This window comes from Diuraphis noxia, unplaced genomic scaffold (genome assembly GCF_037042655.1).
Source record: "Diuraphis noxia isolate RWA-SAM2 unplaced genomic scaffold, SU_Dnox_SAM2 contig0005, whole genome shotgun sequence".
In the NCBI taxonomy this organism is placed as follows: Eukaryota; Metazoa; Arthropoda; class Insecta; order Hemiptera; family Aphididae; genus Diuraphis; species Diuraphis noxia.
Window position 1 is genome coordinate 20,918,279 of NW_028301715.1, and position 19,330 is coordinate 20,937,608.

The 19,330-nt window shown below is 30.8% G+C and overlaps 2 protein-coding genes across 5 annotated transcripts; one reads left to right on the forward strand and one right to left on the reverse strand.

The window, feature by feature from the left end:
• The first annotated feature begins 3,012 nt into the window (after positions 1 to 3,012).
• Positions 3,013 to 14,341, forward strand: lost (methenyltetrahydrofolate synthase domain-containing protein lost). 3 transcript variants are annotated; one of them, XM_089228960.1, is made up of 9 exons: positions 3,013 to 3,120; positions 9,475 to 9,798; positions 10,768 to 11,330; positions 11,458 to 11,674; positions 11,734 to 11,846; positions 12,185 to 12,465; positions 12,528 to 13,518; positions 13,592 to 13,791; positions 13,857 to 14,341. In XM_089228960.1, exons 2-9 carry the CDS (start codon positions 9,549 to 9,551, stop codon positions 14,026 to 14,028), a joined length of 2,787 nt encoding a protein of 928 aa, XP_089085086.1. In that variant the 5' UTR covers positions 3,013 to 3,120; positions 9,475 to 9,548; the 3' UTR covers positions 14,029 to 14,341. The 3 variants fall into 3 exon arrangements, with proteins under 3 accessions (XP_089085086.1, XP_089085084.1, XP_089085087.1); XM_089228958.1 differs by lacking the exon at positions 3,013 to 3,120 and adding an exon at positions 7,026 to 7,334; XM_089228961.1 differs by lacking the exon at positions 3,013 to 3,120 and adding an exon at positions 7,565 to 7,583.
• Positions 14,342 to 14,673: 332 nt separating this feature from the next.
• Positions 14,674 to 19,256, reverse strand: Scgalpha (sarcoglycan alpha). Of its 2 annotated transcripts, none has more exons than XM_089228963.1 (6): positions 18,610 to 19,256; positions 18,372 to 18,517; positions 16,603 to 16,681; positions 16,298 to 16,499; positions 16,021 to 16,195; positions 14,674 to 14,935 (listed from the first exon to the last, which is right to left on the reverse strand). In XM_089228963.1, exons 1-6 carry the CDS (start codon positions 18,806 to 18,808, stop codon positions 14,690 to 14,692), a joined length of 1,047 nt encoding a protein of 348 aa, XP_089085089.1. In that variant the 5' UTR covers positions 18,809 to 19,256; the 3' UTR covers positions 14,674 to 14,689. The 2 variants fall into 2 exon arrangements, with proteins under 2 accessions (XP_089085089.1, XP_089085090.1); XM_089228964.1 differs by having other exon boundaries at positions 14,786 to 14,931.
• Positions 19,257 to 19,330: the final 74 nt, after the last annotated feature.

Below are 19,330 nucleotides of genomic sequence, written 5' to 3' on the forward strand. Positions count from 1 at the left end.
TTAATCGGTCGATCTAACATAAAATCGAAATAGTGATGATACCGATGCATTTGATGTCTTCATCATGGCAAATTTTCGTTCAGTTATTTCAATGTATAAATATAGTGTGCCGTAAGTTTTGATATTCTATTGAAGTAGTGAACCGACAAAAATCATAACCAAGAGCGGCAAGAGCATCACCTGTGCTTAAGCGTTGACTTTTATTCGATTATTTTATAAGATGAGAGCTATTTTTAAATTGTGATAATTCACATCACATTATAGGTACCCACTACCCGTCAGAGCTTGCGCTAAAGTGCAGCAGTTGTGCACAAAATGTGCAGTTCGAAATCAAAATGTGTAGTTCTTATTTAAAGTTGTGCTGCAATTATAATTATAATATAAGGTCGGATCATGGTTTTAAGATATATCTTGCTTAACTCGATCGTTAAGAAAAATAATCGAATGGACCGCTCGGTCTCGATTCTCGGAACCAACTGAAAAAAATCAAACGAAGGAAAATTATATAGGTATTACTAATTTTGGTAGTAGTTTTCAAATTCTAATGAGTAAAAATAATGAAATAAGTAGGTAATAAGAAATAACTACTAATAGTAAAATGATACTCGAGTATTTTTATTCTACGACTAATCTAGTAATCTCTTAACAGTTAACACCTGTCTTAATATTTGAATTCATAAAAAACACGAACATAATAAAAAAGTATTTTGTTTTTGTATTATAATTTATAATGATAAAAATGTAGTGTTTTTTTAAATTTCCGATTAAAAATATTACTACGAATTGTTATTAATAAGTTGATTATTGTTTGATTATTGTTTATTAGTTCATAATATCTTGATTATTTTTATGGAGTGAATATAGGTATCAGTTTTGAATTTAATCCAATTTATGACGGTTATGTAATACATTTCATTCTATATAATATTTCGATTATTTCAATCGAATGATTAGCTAGATTATGATGACATCTCGATTATCGTAATCATTCGATTATTCCCATCACTACAGTCAGCGAACTTATCGGCCGCAGTTTCTAGTTCCCGAATGGATGGATGATCACCCGAAATTTTTAGCAACATATCCTTGCCACACGCATACACAATACACAAACACGTGTTATTGACCTACCAACTCAAAAACCAACGAAAAAAAATTTTAAAATGTAAGCCCCCGCACATATCCTATGTTGCCGCGGACCCCCCTAGGAGAAATTTAAATTCATTTAAAATTTGATTTATGGAATACGTTATTTAAATTACTAATATCCGTGTACGTTATGCCGTTTAATATTATTTAATGTTTTTCGATAATATGTATTATATTATATTATTATGCGAGCGAAGCGGCCGTCAAAATTTTTCGCTTCTGTAAAACAAACGCAGCTCAAATATTTCCTTAGCGCAAGCTCTGGTACCCGTGACTCGTTTGAAAATTAAAATTTCGAAGAGTTCGCCGACGCTTAAGCACAGATGGTGTTCTTATCCAGAAGTTTGATTACAGGTCGATTAAACTGTGATATCAAAACGGACAGCACACTATTGAAACCAGTGAATGGAAATTTAAAGACTCAAGACCGAGATAAAAAAAATATGCATCGGGTCTCCATAATATGAACAATAAAACGGATAAAATCTTTAAAACTTTCTAGGCTTAAAAAAACACGATAGTGATTTGTGAACAATATAACGCACGTGACAGATGACAGTAGCAATGAACATTGGAAGTATATTAATATTTTCTTAGTTCAACATCACATCACACGTAATCGATACACCCACTGAGTAACATTTTAGCCATAAAATAATTCGCATTCGATAACGATGACTTCATCACAATATTATATGGAATGACTTTTGTTTTTTGAAAATGGCGTCTGAATTATTTGTATACAACTTTAATGTGCACGGTAAAAGTAAAGCTCAGCCGTATATTAGGATAATAATACCCGCGAATTCGTACAAACAATTATTTATTCTGATTGCGTACCTGATTTGTTTTAACATCATGAATTAAGTACCGGCTCGTAACTTAACAATTAGATTGTCCTTATAACTACGATGGAATATTGTTCGGAAACTATTTAAATGACTGTACCTACCTAATAACTTTGTATTTTTTTTCGTGTTCACTAAATCCTAAATTCCAAGCTACGGTCAGTAGGTACATACTGTGTGTGACATTTACTGTCAAGTAATAAGTAATAAGTATTAATATTTATAGGCTTCCTGCAGTGACGTACACAAACATTTTCAATGGAGGGGGGAATAAAAAATCACTTAGTTGTCTCAAGACAAGGTTTGAAAAATAAAATAGTTACTTACTTACACATATTATTATAGTAGTTACATTTATATATAATGATATAAATGATTGTGGTTGTAATAATTAGCTGAACACAAGATAAATCATGGTTATGGATAAAATTTCCAAGTGCTAGGTGAAACGTTCCCCTGCCATCCCCTCCAATAAATAAATAAATGTTGTGATTTGTATCTTATTTAGCGGATCTTAGTAGCTGCCAGCTGGTAAAGATTACATAAATAATAATTATATTGTAAATTAATTTCTAGGTGGTTTGCCCCCAGCAAAAATAAAATGATTTGTGCCACTGAGTATTATACTACTTGCACTTATATTTTATATATACAAGCATTTATATTGTACAATTATATAATACAATATTATATAAAAATAACAATTTATAAGTACCTACGTATGTGGCGGTGTTATCAGCAAAAGAAGGCAAATTAAATTTGCAAACAATATCAACCGTAATTTCTTAATCATCTAAATATTTGATAGATAGAGGTTACTAAGAAATTATAATATACGACAAACCTATATAATAGTATATGTATAGGTATTTAGAACAATTGAACATACGATATACGTTGCACAAAACACAACATTTTAATTGGGATTTTGTGAATCGTTTAAACATCAGGTATGTATAACGACAATTTACAGAAAGTTTCGATAACTTCTCTAAATATAATTTAACAAAATTCCATCTTATAATTTATTTCACTATCGCGGTTTAACCTTGTGCGGTTCATTTGTTGATAATATACGATGAAGTGAAGTGGTCAATAAAATTACCTACTCGGAAGATATAATGTAAGTAACTATTCATCAATTTTCATTTTTTTTTGCTCTGTTGTAGTTTAATGCATACCCAGTAAAGTCATATGTAAGTCACTATAGCCTATAGGTAACTAAAATATATATTATTTAGGTATTAATTTTAATATGTATGTTCTCGGTAACTTAAAAAGTAACATCTGGGCGCATTTAATCTATTCTGTGGTGTGGTTTGGGTTTTTTACAAATATTTTAGTTATATTCGGTATTGCTTATATGGGTATAAAATAATTGTTATTTAAAAAATATATTTATTCTTTTTTAATTGATAGATCCTTGAAGATAAAATTATATTTAATACATAATAGTTTAGCAACAAATTATAACCTTGTTGTTTATTTTAAACGAACTTTAAATTCTAGTTTATATTTCAAAAAAATGTATTTATATATAATATCATTATGGTTCAAATAAAATAATGTATAGTAAATTAAAAAAAAAACCACTTATCATTATATACTCATATGAGTTTATTACACGCGTTTTTATCCTAACTTTTTTTTAAATGTTAACATGTTAAATATTAAATAATGTTTTATAATTATATCATGAAATGTATTATTTAATTATTAATTGTTTAGTCATTAGTTGGTTAAAAGTTTCTTTGGCTGATATAGTTAATATAGTTAACTTTTATATTCGCTGTTAAGTATTATGAATTATGATATATTGATACGACTTTATTATTGTAGTCATATATTAATGATGTCTATTTTAAGTTATTTTTAGTGGAAACATTAAAAATTTATCATTACCATAAGTATATTATAATATTTAATGAGGGGTTTTAAAATCAGCAATTATTAATTATTATAGTTTTTAAATTATGAAATAACTATTTTAAATTTTTCAATAATCACAGTCATAAACTTATATCTAGTAAATCGAAATCAACAATTTTTATAATTATTTATTGTTTCATATTCACCAATATACACCTATACAATAATGATTGTATTGTTTTTTTCTTTAAATCTTTCAACTTATTTTCGGTTTATGTTACATATAAAATTTAAAATGTTAAATAATTTTTACCATTAATTTACAATACTTGGTTAGATATTACATTTATTTATATAAATTAATACTTAAATTAATTTATTTTAAGTATATAATTATATACTTCTATATTATATAGCATTACATAACAAATTATTAATTCATTGATATATTCTTTATTTAATTATACTAGCTATGAAAGACAAAAATTATTGAGTGAATATGACATATATAGTACATTGTCAGAACACTATAATTAGTTTTCTTTCTATGACCTATGTACAACATACCAAATGCAATTTACTTTTTGAAAAACCAACAGTATGCTACAATTTTTTTAATAGATATCTTAACTTTATTGCCTTCAAAATGAAAATTTATCACAAAAATCATGATTATTCCAACATAAGGCAAGTTTTGAACATCCCAACTCTATGTCCCAACCTGCTCAGAGCTGCAAACAACCAATAATCCTCAGGCAGTCAGGGCACTAATTATTATAACTAAAATTTTACTATTTATTTATATTATAACATGTATAAACTGAATTATTTATACTTTTATCTAAATGATTTCTGTATCCAATTAATTATTTATGTATTCTATCTTACCCTACTATACCATATTTGTAATACTATGTAAAATTACCGTTTCGGCGTTTAATAAACAATAATATAAAAGTGAATTCGCCTATTATTATTGTATCATGTGTGCAAAAGTTGGCCATTTCATATTATTTTAATTTTTTTGTAAGTTATGAGCGTAATGTTCTTAGATATAAATTTTATATAAATATATAATGGGCTATTTTACTCGCATATTAAAAGTAATAACATATTCTGCTAAACATAAATTTGTTATGTTGCACATGTGACAGAGAGAAAACAAATGATTGACTTGTTGACTGACTTTCTTTTAAGAAAAAGAATTAGATTGTATCATGTATCATGTGCTAAATTTTAAGACAGTCTCAACATTTACTATAGCGTGTTAAAAATAGTGTTAAATATTATACATTCCCTGTTTATCAGTCCTGTTGCCAACACGTTATCTTAATTATTACATAGGTAGATATAGTCTCATCAGACATAATGTATAATAAAAATAAAATATTTGATAGTATCAATTAAATGTATTGTGAGAATTACATCATGACAAGTTTCATTAAGTAAAACGGAAATAAATATCTTTAGAGTTCAGATAAGTACATATTACCAATATGGGTTAAAGCTTTAAACACTAAGCTTTAATCACTAATTCGTGTAGACAGTTACAATCTCGATTTTGTAATATCAAGTCGATAAAATTAATAGTTAGATTTTCCCTATATTAATCATTTAATTTAGTATTTATACAGCTGAAATATTATTTACGAGAAACAATAATATGTTAATTTAGTAAAAATGTTAAGTAAATAAAAAAAATACCCATTTAATTCCTACTCAAATTGACTCGATAAGTGGCATTATTAGGATTTTGGTAAATAGGTGGTATCAGAAATATTATACAAGTATACAATATATTATTATGTATACAAACTTTAACTTTAATTAACAAACATATTTATATATGTTTGATATGACAATAGATAATGATATTATATATTTTAAAATTAAATTAATTTTCCTTTAAAGTTTAATTCATGTAAAAATTATACATGATTGGCTGAATCGCTCAATGGGGTTTCATAAACTCGTAACCCCAAATATCCCCATAGATATGCCTCCGCGCTTGGTACCCAAGCACTTGAAGAAAGTATGTATATCCGTCAGTTGTCACTGCCATGATTGTGATTTTCTATATAGATTACAGAGTTAAGTTATAAAATAAAATTGAAACTAATATAAAATATTTTACTATTTAGACCAAAAACCTATTTATAGACTTATACCGTTCTACTGAACGTCGGTATGAAGTATTTACTTTTAAGGTGAAAATAATTTTGTAAATTGTAAAAATGTAAAGTATACCTAAATGTATAAAGTATAATGTAATATAATATTCAAAATTTTCAACATATGTAAAAATAAACCCAAACAAATAGATTATTCAATACATATCCAAGAAGATATCCAATAGGTATCATAGTTTTTCGTTCAAGCACGTTATTCAATATTTTTGTACATTACTAATAGTGACCAACATAACTTGGGTTTTACTGTTTTTTTTTTTATAAAAAAATTAAAAACTCAACATTTATAGATACTAGTGATAATTAAGTGTTGTAAATAAACAAAAAAGTAATATAGCAATTTATACGGTCTTGTCTTTAGGCAACAAGATACAGCCTACGTCCGCCTTACATTCTACAGGTATATCATAGTTTTCTATATTATAATGTATTATACATATTTGTTAAGACCTGGTATTATTATTAAATAATCATGTTTTTCAAAATTTATAATTCAATGAATATTAATATTACGTCGACAATATTTAAAAACTTAACGTCGATGTCAACGTGTAATTATTATATTTTATCAAGAATGTTACGGGTATTTTTGGCGAACCATAATTAACAATCATTCCATCAGTAATTTACGTTACAAACTTGTAGCTAGCCAGAGCGGCCGTGTAGATAATATTATAATAACGACGATAGGTAAAAATAATAATTATTTATTAGGAAAAACGCAACAAACCGCTCGTTATCCGCAATCGAGAACGGCGCGCGTGTACGCGATAACAAAATATTGTAATGTTATATCGACATCAATGTAATTACGAATAGGCTCGGTGCGATGGTGCGATTTCTATAAATAGACGGACGAGAGTCGGGAATCCCATGACGAGTGCCGCGAGGCCGCGTCGAGCGTTCCCATTGGCCCGGGGCGCCGCCGCCGCCGCCGCGTCGGGCGCGGGTCGGAGCTTTCAGTCCGAACGCTCCGAAGTCCGATGGTAGCCGCCAACCCGTCTCTCAGACACAAACCGACCCCGTGCCACGGAGTTACCGCGCTCTCAGTCCGCCAGTCGCCACCGTCACGACAGTCAACGATACCCATCGTCTTATGAGGAGGAGGTGGAGGAGGGTGAGAATAATTATTGCGTTCCTCTCGTTCGGTGCGTCCTCTCCACTATACCGTCCACCTACAGCCAGTGATTTCCCGTCGCACACGTAACGCCGCCGGCAACGTCCAACGGCGCACACATTTATCTGGTTACCTTTGGCCGGCACACCATGGGCAACTCCCGTAAGTATCCATTTTAACTCGTCACCACCCGCCGCCTACCCGCTCCTCTCGCGAAACAAACCGAAAGAAAAAAACATAAACCCGCTGCCGATAATAATTATTGTAAAAATCGTTAATAATTATTAATTAAATTCCAATCGCGCTTCGTATGCAAAACGAAATATCCGGTCCGTACGACTGGACCACCGCGGCCGTCTGTGCAAGTCTCTGACGTCGCCCGTCGCGCGCGCGCGCGTGTTTTCACACCGCGTAAGTACAGTGAAAATAAATTGATCTTGAGATTCTTATTTTATACCTACACTGCGATAAAAAAATTTAATAATATTTCGGTTGTTCTGTTTATTTATTTTACAATATTGTCGTCGTTTTACGTTGTTTACTCGCCTCGCGCAAACATTCGTTCACACCGCCATTTTGGCATGAGATATATTATTATGATTTATGATGTACTTGTTCTGTGTTACAGACCCGCGTCGTCTTTTTCACTTTGATTTTGTCGACGACCGTTTAGAAAATTATCAATGTGGCTGGTTTTTTTTTTTTATGCGATGTAGCATGAGTTTGTGCGTAAAATATGGACGTTTCGTCCCTGTCTATTATTGAGATGTTTAGACATTTGGCTCCCAGGAGTCACGCGCGTCTTATTTACCTACCCGTAGGACGTTTGCCCCCCCCCCCCCGGTAGGTTATGTTATAGGTACAGTATAAAAATATTATTTTTAGTCTTCACAATATTAATAGACGCTAGGTATTGGTGTATTAACATTTTCCCGCTGTCCGGCTAATAATTAATAGTCTGGCAATAAATCATCTGTCCATAAGAGAAGACCTTCGATTAAGATAAAATCCATCGACATAGGTATTCGTAAAATTGTTCTTAAATATAATTTTTGTAAGAAAATTGAGTTATACAATGTTGTCTTAACGCAATATTCACCAACCGAAACATTTTTAAATTAAAAATACGATTTACATTTGGCGACTTTACATACCGGGGACCAAACGTCCAATGGGTAGGTAAATAAGTGTGTATAATTGTTACTGGGGGCCAAAATGTCCTACCTTAATAACAGACAGGGGCGAACTTCCACCATTCGAGTTATGACTCCCCTCTTTAACAACGCCACATATCTAATGACTATTCAAGGATTTAGTTTTTTTTATCCTTGTTGCTAGTTTTTATTAATTGGTTTTGCCACAATTTTCAAAGTATCATCGTACCAATTATAAATTATATTATTTTTCCCTTCAATAATTTATTATTCGTATCATATTTGTGTATCTACATATTTACTGACATTAGACATGGTTTAATATAACATATTTTGTTTCATAAATATTGAAGATGAAATGGTAATCATTGATTTCTATAATAATATAATATGAACGCTCAATACTTAATTTTGTTTTTTATATAAGTAGAAATCAGCTTGAATGATATAGTAATGTCAGTAACAACTAATAAGTAATGTTTGTACTCTGTCCAGTGTGAGAACACTGATTCTGCTAATTTCCATACAAAACCCTGCCATCAGACTGATTCGCTACTGAAGGTTGTCTTGTGGATTTGCGTAGAAGAACCAACTATGACAGCCACTGTGTTATTTCTCTAAATAGATAAAAGTAATTAACCTAATAGAAAATTTCAATTGCTTAAAACTTTCATAAACATCTCTTAGAAATAAGGTTTTATTATTTAATAAAATTGGAACTGCTGAACACTAAAGTGTTAGCAGTCTTGTAAGACTGACGACTTGTAGGGGTATGGCATTCTCTTAAATTAATATTTTATTTTGTATTTAAAACTTAAGATTTTTAAATGATAAGTAGATTATACTCTATCTCAAAAGAGAATTTATTACTTTTTGTGTTTTGTGGATGACGCTATTGACGCAAAAACCATATGATCAATGATCATGCTAACAAATTTCCATGGGAAGTTTATGGGAGTTGCACAGCATTGATATGAATCGGTCAGCTAGTTAATTATTCTCTTTTGAGATAGAGAGTGTTGGTGACATTTTTGAAACTTAATTATAAGTTTTTAGATATTAGGTATGTAAGCATTTAGTTTATTTTTCATGTTGATTTTAATAAAATCTTGAATATAATATTTAGAAATAACTTTTAATTTGATTAGATCTACAACAATTTCCTAACGAAGGTTTACAATTGAGAAATCCACCGAGTCCAAAACTTGTAGTTTCTGGAAACATGAGTCAACAAAAAACTGCAACTGGTTCTCCAAAGAGCCCAAAGTCCTCTGATGATAATTCAAAATCTGACAGTGCTTCATCAAGTCCGTCAAAATCTGGACGTTCCCCATCTTCAACTAAATCAAGCCCAGGAAGTAATAAATCCCCTAGTCTTGCTGAACGACTTGCTCAATCAAATAAGGCCAAACTTAATCAATCATTGAAGAGCCCAGTGTCAAAATCATCACCAACAAGTCCTACTGCTTTGGGTTAGTAAATATTTGATTATTGACTGGGACAGAGGTATTCAAATTGTGTCGCGAGTATTTGTAAGGGAAGCTGTGGCATAGAGGAATAAAATAACCATTTTGGCGATAATGTATTTTAATTCATTGTTTTATTCTAAACTTAAAACATTTAATCAGTTTTCTATTAATAATTATCAATAACATTTTTTTCTTATTAAAATTGATGTCTAATAGTTATGTATGAGGTATTATAAATAATTTAACATTTACCATTTTGAGTCAAAACATTTTTGCCAACAGATGATGAAATAGTTTGAATACCTTTGGATCTAGAGCAGTGGTCACCCGTCACCCCCTCCATTACTTGCCTAGACTTAAACAAATTTAATGCGGCCCACACTAAAATTGAATTGTATATGTATTGTTATAAAGTCCAAAGTTCAAGAAACACTTGTGTCATTCATGAACTTTTTCTAGCAATATCCCGTTTCATTTTATTATTTTTTTTCTATTCTTTACTAAAGTCATTGAAAAGTTGTACATTTTTATATTTTTAATTATTATCTTTATAAATGTAAGCATGAAGTACTATTATTAAATAGTTTTTTTCAGTCAAGCTTTCATATGTGTATACCTCCATTTTTTGTGCTTATTGTATAAATATTTTATACAGATTAAACAAATAAAAATAAATATTACAAAAAAAAAAAAAAATGTACATGGCCTAGGTACAAGTGATTTTCAAAAATTATATTTGGTCCTTTCTAAAATTCTAGTGTGGACTGCTGGTTTAGAGCCTACTACTTCTGTGCCCAATATAATTATCATATTTCCAATTATTGCTTGTGATGTATGAGTACATAATATGATTTACCCACATTATGCATACTGTTTTATATTTTTCTTAAAAATTTAATTTGATTGTGTATTTACCGGATTTACCTTGAATATTCATTGAATTGTATGTTTCTGTATGTTATATATTTATAGCTTCTCCTAAAAATGAATCAACCAAAGAATGTAATGACATTAAATCTGATGAAACTGATAAAAGTAAAGTTTATAACGGTTCTGATGATGTAAAAATTGAAGATCCTAAGCTTTCTAATGAACAACATTCACTAATAGTAGAAAATGGAACAAGTGACTCTAATGAAGAGGTAAAACACGATGTAAGTGTGGAGTCAAATGCAAAAGAAATAATAGATACTGATGATACAAATGAAGTTAAAGAAAATGAAACCAAACAATGTAATTTAAATGATAGCTATCTTGCAATAGATGTAGGTTTAGAACATAAACCAGTGCGCATTGATGATAGTGTCATATTAGAGCAGACATCTAAGAAAGATATTCGTCAAAAAGTTTGGGCATTTATGGAAGAACACTCTCTTGTTATATTTCCAAAGCCTTGCTTTAACCGTATACCAAATTTCAAAGGATGTAATAACGTTTCACTATTATTAGAAAAGTTAGAAGAATTTAAAAAATCAAAAACAGTCCAAGTCACTCCTGATAAAGCTCAAGAAACTGCTCGTTTCCTGACACTAAATGTGAGTTCTTATTTTATATTTTTAATTTAATGTAAAGGAAAACATTAATTACAATTTCCTAACTAAATTTTTCTGTTATATTAGATGTAAAATAATAAAATTAATAAACTAAACCTTAATTTTCTAGTGGGGTAAGAGATTATTAGTCCCCTTGCTTCGTTTGAAGGAAGGACTCTTGCAAAATGTGTCTGTGCCATTTGCTGAACCATCAGTAAAAATGTTGAGATCAGCTAGTACTCAAAAAGGACTTCGTAAATGGGGAAATAAATTAATAACTTTGGATCAAAACAATGACATTCATATAGACATGATTATTCTGGGATCTGTTGCTGTTGATAAAAAAGGTAATATCTAAACTTTTTGTTTGTTTTTAATTAATATTATTGAATTATTTTATCATTAGGTCGCAGAATTGGTATTGGAGATGGATTTTGTGATTTAGAATTTGTCATCTTAAGTTCTATGAATATGGTGACTGATAAAACTGTAGTAGTTACTATTGTACATGATGTACAGGTATGTGATATTTATTATTTAATTAGCATTAGCAGTATTGCGTAGCTTACAGCTATATAAAAAAAAGCATGTTTTCATAAAATTTACTACTAGCTGTCATAACTCCGCTGTTATTTGAATGTTAAAAGGTTTAGAATGCGAACTTCCTTAGGCCTACATCCAGTGGCTTGTTTTATCCTCTCCCATTGTGTTTTTTTCCCTAGTGAATGTGTTATTATAATATTCGTATTCCAATCCTAACAATTTTTTTTCATTATTTATGTATTTAGAAACTTAGGGATTGAAATATTTTAATTATTTTCGCCTAAATTAAATAAAATTGTATTCCTTGTTTAAAGGTATTTGACACTCTTCCGACTGAAATTTTCAAGCCTTATGATGTACCTGTAGATATAATTATTACATCTAAAGAAATCATACGGGTGGAGAGTCGTCTTGATCGTCCCAAGGATGTGTTTTGGAATTACATTTCTAAACGGAGGTTATTAGAAATGCCACCCTTGCAATTATTACGTACTAAGCAAGAACAAAGTAATGACTTCGATTGTACTCTCAAAGATGTGGACAGTGAACCAGAAGAAATACCTCCTTCACCAAAAACATTCAAAAAACCTAAAGGGTAAAATTTCATTTTTCATTTTTCATTTCAAAACCTTAAAAAAAATTTTTTTTTTTAACCAGATATCGTCAAAAGCGTTATTCAACTCGATCTGAAACCAATGACTCAGTATTTAAAGATAATGTAGTATCAAAGCATCGTCGATCTTCTTCTAAGCATTCATTAGCACCTGTTTCTAAAAATACTGATTCTAAAATCAAACCTAAACGTGCTAAATCTACTTCCAGTCAACAACATCGCAGTAGTTCTGTTGAAAAACGTAATGACAAAAAAGAATTTCGTTCTTCTTCTAAAAAACCTAACAAACGTCGTACAAAATCTGAATCTGCTAAAACTGTAACATCGCCAGTAACAGTAACTGAGTCTAAAAGTTCTAATGGTACACAAGCTGATTCACCAGTTGTGTCCATTGGAACTCCTAAAAATAAACGTCGATCTCGTCCAAAACAGTCCCGCAAACGTATTAATTCAGATGATATTGATAAACAATCCATTAATCAATCTTATAATAAATATAACTCTCGTAGTACTTCTCGTGCTACTAGGCGTGATTATATTGATCGTGAAGATCATGGTCGTGATATGTCTGTTGGGCGTAAATTTCAAAGAGATTATATACATAGTCCAAGAAAATATTATTCACAAAACTATCGTCAGAACAGTTATTCTCAAGAGCGGCAATCTTATCATGGAAGCACAAGGTCAAATAGCAGAACGCATCATCATGATTCGAATAGGTCAGATGTTATGCAACAAAATAGATATTCGAATGGTCCAACTGTTCGTCCCACTAGATATTTCAACGGCCCTATGGTACGCCATAACTTTAATGGACCAGATACACGTCAAAATGGTGGAATCAATCATCATGGCATTCGTCATAACAGTTACTCCAATGATCCATTGTCTCGTCAAAATAGTTTTTATGATGGAGTTATTTCTCGTCGTAACAGCTATTCTAAGGGTTCTGCAACTCGTCAAGATAATTACACCAATTCTAGAGTTTTCCGTCCACCACAATATCGAAATGGAATGACATCACAATCAGATGAGGTATAGCATTTATACATTTTATTTTTGAATAATAAGAATAAACTCTTAATTAATTTTTTTGAAATGTTATCAGAGAGACTATGTTCAAGAATCAAGACCTCATTATAACAATAACAACAACAACCAATATGGTTACTACAACTCAAATGAAAAACCAAATTATTCAAGATCTTCTAGTGGTGATGAATTTGTACTCAAAGTTGGAAATATTGCAAATAATGTTAGAGTGCGTGATTTGAAGGCTGCTTTAATGGAACGTGGAGTTAAACCACTGTATGTACAATTAATATATTATCATAAACTGTAAATATTTAAGATAACATTATACCATTTTTTAGGCATATTACTTGGAGAGGTCCTAGAGGTTTTGCATTTTTACGTTACAGTAATTCTTCTAATCTGGGTAAAGATGACGTCATGGGATCATTACAAAATGTGCGTATCAAGCCAAATGGTATTGAAACTGCTCAAACTCAGACACTTATTGTTACTGAATGCCAATTTTCATAAGTAAAATTTTGACTTTCCTTTGATTAATTTACTTAAAAAAAAAAAAATCATTCTTATTTTAAATCTTTAAACAACTGATAATCTATTTTGTAAATGGTATAACGATTATTTTAACTTCCATTTTCTCTTTATTTTATTCTTCTTTTTTGTGCTTTAATATTAACATATTTTCTAGTTAAAATTGTATAGAAAGTTTTATCAAAGCGTTTTTGATGTTAACCTTTCCTTGAAAAATTTAAGCACTATTATCTCAAATTTAATACTTTAGTTTGATAATTAGTTTTTGAAATTATATTGTTCTTAACTTACATAAGTACATATGTTCATTTATTTAGAACAACTTACTTATTTTTATTGTAAAGAATTATTAGGGAACAAAACAAATAAAAACCTAATCTACTATTACTAAACAATAAACTACATTGATTAATATTATGTGGGTTAAGTTCAATTAATTTGTAAAAACATATAATATTCAAGTTTTTAAACTTTTTAATGTTTTATTTACTCAAATTAACTTTGTAATCTGGACAATGTTTAAAATCAATTTAAAATTGACATACTGAGAGAGTGTCAAATATATAACAAATCAAGTGTGTTAAATATATTTAAGAGTATGTCTATTAATAAATAAAACAATTCAAATAATATAAATGTTGTTTTATTTTTTCAAGAAAATATCTTTTTTTTTATGCCATCTACATACACCAATACTAAAGGTTATTCCAATTAAAAAAATTACAAAAATAAATAATGTAATAATAAATTTTGAAGCATCTGTATGCATGGACTGAGTGTATTGTAGAGATTCCATTAATTCCCAAACGTTTTCTTCAGCTTGTTTTGTGCTAGGTAATTTGTCTTGAACATTCATAGTCTGATTCTTGTTTATGATAGGCAACTCTACCTAAAGTGAAGAAAATTTTACAATCAACTCGGAAATTTTTTATTGATTTATCCTGATTCCATGATTGAATCAAATGTTTTAATAATTTCACATCAAATTAAATTAGGGACTGGGATAAGTTGTATAATGTTATAACACTACACTGACAGTCACTAACCAATCTCAAGCAGATAATATGGGGTGATTAATTTATCGTTGAACACTTATTATATCAAAAAGTTGATATTTTTCCAAATATTTTTATTTTTTTAGTCTCTTTTCTAGATGTTTGTAAAGTTTTAATATTTTCACTCTTATATTTGTTAGGTAAACCTCTATCAACTTTTGATTTTCAAACTGGAACCGATATTAAAAATGTAAACAACTTTTATAGCTATTTTTTTTTTTTTTTTTAATTTTAATTTTTCGTTGATCTGTCGGTGATATATAACTGCTCTAAGTTGGGTGGTTTTTGGTGTGTAAATGGTACTATATCTGATCGTGTTGCATTATTGGCATGTAAAAATGTAGGACGGGCGCAATGACGTTTCACCGGAAGTGACTGTGCTGATTGTGTAGTACGTATGTATAACACCAAAAACCACCCATCTTTGAGCAGCTATATAAATTGCCAATGGATTTTTGAAAGTTGAAAAGTTTTTAACGAGAAAATTAATGAAAATAGATTTATTAATTTATTCAATTATTAACATAGATTGTCATTTAAAAATCGAAAGTTAATAATTTTTCTACTATTAAACATTAGGGTGAAAAAAATTTAAATGTTGTATGATTGTAGAGAAGCAAGTATCTAAAAGTTTTTTTAAATAATGGCTGTTCATCGATAAAAGTATCGCCCTGCATAAAACAAAGTCAAATCTGTTAAAAAAGTTGGATTAGATTAGCTAGGTGAATCAGAATGATATGATGGACAAGAGATTGGTATGTTTTGGCTGAAATAACTGTCTGCCAATGATTCTCTTAATTAAATGGATATTGAATAATGCATTTTATGCATTGAGTATTAATTTATTTCATAAACTTGGTGTTTATTTTCTGCTTAAAAAAAAAAAAAAATATATATATAATTATTTTATTTTACGTACAAGTTTGAAACTGCACCAGTCCAAATTGAAACCATTAGCTCGAAAATAACGTTCAACACTCGTTCTTTTAAAATCCTTGGGACATTTATTCATTTTTTGCAACGGACTAATTTCTTTCTGAAGATCATATAGCATTGTTGAAAAATTCGATGAGCTTCCCAAATTGACAATAACGCTGATGGACATATACATTATTTGAGTGCTCATTAGAAAAATTAAACATTCGACATTTTCCTCAATTAAAATAACAATTTAGCAGTTGGTATATTGTACCTACCCCTCTGTATCGTTTGGGTCTAGTGGTAATCGTTGTCCCAGATCACTAGCTGATGCTAGAAACGTAACGTACAGGTTCTCTTTACTGCCCAGCCATAAATTTTGTCTGAATATATCCAACAAGTATGGTATGCGTTCTTCGTGAAACATGTCTTCCACATTCAAGTTATTAATCTTAAATCTTACTTCATTCGTGGCATATTCTGTGAAAGAAATACTTATTCGTGTAATTATATTAATATCAATAGTCTAAAAAAAAAAAAAAACAAACTTAATTACTTTGCGCAATTCATCATTAACACTTACCAGATTTTTCAAGGATGTTTAATTGGATGACTTGTGTCTCGATCTGGTATGTTTTTTTGTTTAATCCAATAATGTCCAACTAAAATAATGACAAACAAAAATACAAATGTAATAAAACGAAATACCCATTGTTATTGTGAAGGAATATATAGCTTAACAAATACGGTGGAAGTTCACAGTTCGTCTCCGCCAATATAAGAATGCAGAACGAGAGAAATCGATAATTTTGTAAGAAATGATTCGTGATGAAAATAACACCAATATGAAGGCATGTCTCATTGCTGTTGCGGGAAATCTTGGCAAACAATATATTTTTATTTAATTCGTGTACCGGAAAATAGGTCGTTTCCTGTTTCACTCGTTTAAACTACGAACTATGATAATTGTAAAATAGCTACTATCATACACTGTTATACGACGGTCAATTAAGTGTGTACACTAAAAAATTTTAAGAAGCATCCTGTACGACCGGAGCCGTATTTAGGAATTTGACACCAATAAGAGGCAAAAAAAATAAATACGCCTCATTAATCATTATACAAAATACAAATTTGAATTATAAAAAAAATAGCCGCCCTCTCCTACTAAGCCGCCCGGGGCAACAGTACCCTGTAGCTCCCCCCCTAAATACGGCCCTGTGTACGACTACATCAAATTCTAAAAAAATGAAATACAACAGGCCGTTGTTTGAATATCAAAAGTTTATGGTTGTTCCTGCAACAAACACGAAGATGACAAAAATAATGCTTGGTAATATGAAATATTAAAAACTTTAATTAAAAATAGCGTGCTAACACTATTATTATCAATAAAACCTTTTCTTAGAAATTATGCACGTTTCTGATTGTTCTAACTAAATAATCACTGTTATTTGTTCCGATTTACAGATGATATACCTGAACGGCGGACATATCCCCCCAAGGCTATTTTTGAAATAGGACATTCTCCCCCCCTCCTAATATTGTAAAACTTTTTAAAACGTGTATTATAATAATCGCAATATATTTTGCAAAAGCCGAAAACCCATTGCAATTATTTTAGTATTTTATGGTCTGTATTACTATATTATTATGTGTATAGGTACCATCAATTGCTTAGAATTATAAGATGACATTTTTGCAACGTTTAATAGTCATGTAAAGGTTTTTTTTATCCAAAACTCCCATCAAGACCATGTTCCCCAAACTGTAGTCCGCATGTACATCGGAGGGGGTCCGCGATCGTAAATTAAAAATACAAAAAGTAAAATAAATAATTACAATAAAAATAATAAATAAGTAAAACGAAAATGCTGATGTCATATTTTCGTATTACATGAAAAATACTGGATAATTGTTATATTGTCGAAATAGTTATCGTTGAAAAGCAATTAAGATTAATCCCTTTTTTTTTTTAAGATTAGTTCGCGATCGTTTTTATTTTCTCAAAGTGGTCCGGCAGAGAAAAAATTTGGGAACCGCTGGTCCAGACTATTAGGATAACATCTTTACATGTTAACATTGAATTATATCAATTCAAATCACGTGAAAACGTAAATAATTAAATGAATTAAGCAAAAAAAATAAAAATAAAAATAAGAATTGTATACATTTTATTACATTAATATTATGTACCTACTAATTAATAATATAGGTATATCGAAATAAAAATATGGGTGGAAAATGTCTTACTATGCCGAAAATGGCCGTAGGGAAATTATTGTCCACTAATACCATTATACCTGTACCAATAGCTGCGAGAATAACATTATTTAATTTAGTTTTCTTTACTAGGATTTTTCGGTCCAACGAGTCCGTGGGCGGTGTTCCATACAAGTATCCGTGTCTATTTTTGTCGTCGAATTTGTAATATATCCAATGTAGCAAGTCTGGGTAGTTTTGTAAGGACGGCGTGAACACGAACCTGGAGTCTGCTCCTAGATTGTTCGAAAATCAAGCACAAAACTGTCTGAAAGAGAAGCTATATGGCGGTACCTATTCGAACTGTTCGAATCGAACACCAAAATACCGTTGGTCCAGTTAAAGAGTTCCGGGCGAATTTCGTGGTAGAACATTTCCGTTTCGTTCACATCTCTCGTAATCACCGCGGTCGTCGGTTCCACGCGGCCCAGTGTAGAAATAATGCACATAATGCACGCGGTATTTACGAAAACCGCAGCGGTCGAGTGCATCGTCGTGAATAACAACAACAACAACAACAATAACATACGACGCCCGAACCGTAGGCTCCTCGGACGTTGAGCGCCGGCGTGTACGATTAGTCACCTATCTGGGACGGCGTTCGGCGATGGGCTTTTATTTTTTTTTTTTTTACGATTTAATTTGGGTGAATTTTATCAATTTCGTATCGATGATTTATTACGATCGTTGAGTACCGTCGTGGTGTGGGTGCTACTTGTAGCGAATGCGAAAAACGATAGCGGAGGAGCGTGCGCGGACGCGGAGAGGACGGGAGGAGAATAATCGTAAAATATTCGTAGTAAAACGTGTCTGCAGGACGTCTGCGGCTGTTTGATCAGCCGGTCAGAGTGCGCAGTGGGGACCGGCGGGGCGCACTCGCGAGTTTTCGCCAAATATTTGTTTTGCCCGTGGCCGTATTCCAAATCGTCGGTTTTCGACGCATTTTTCCGTACAAACCGTTTTCGAGTTCCACGAATACGCACACAGTCGGCATATTGTTACTGTCGACTGTCGTCGTTATAGGTATAATGCCTACCCGTGTAATGCGC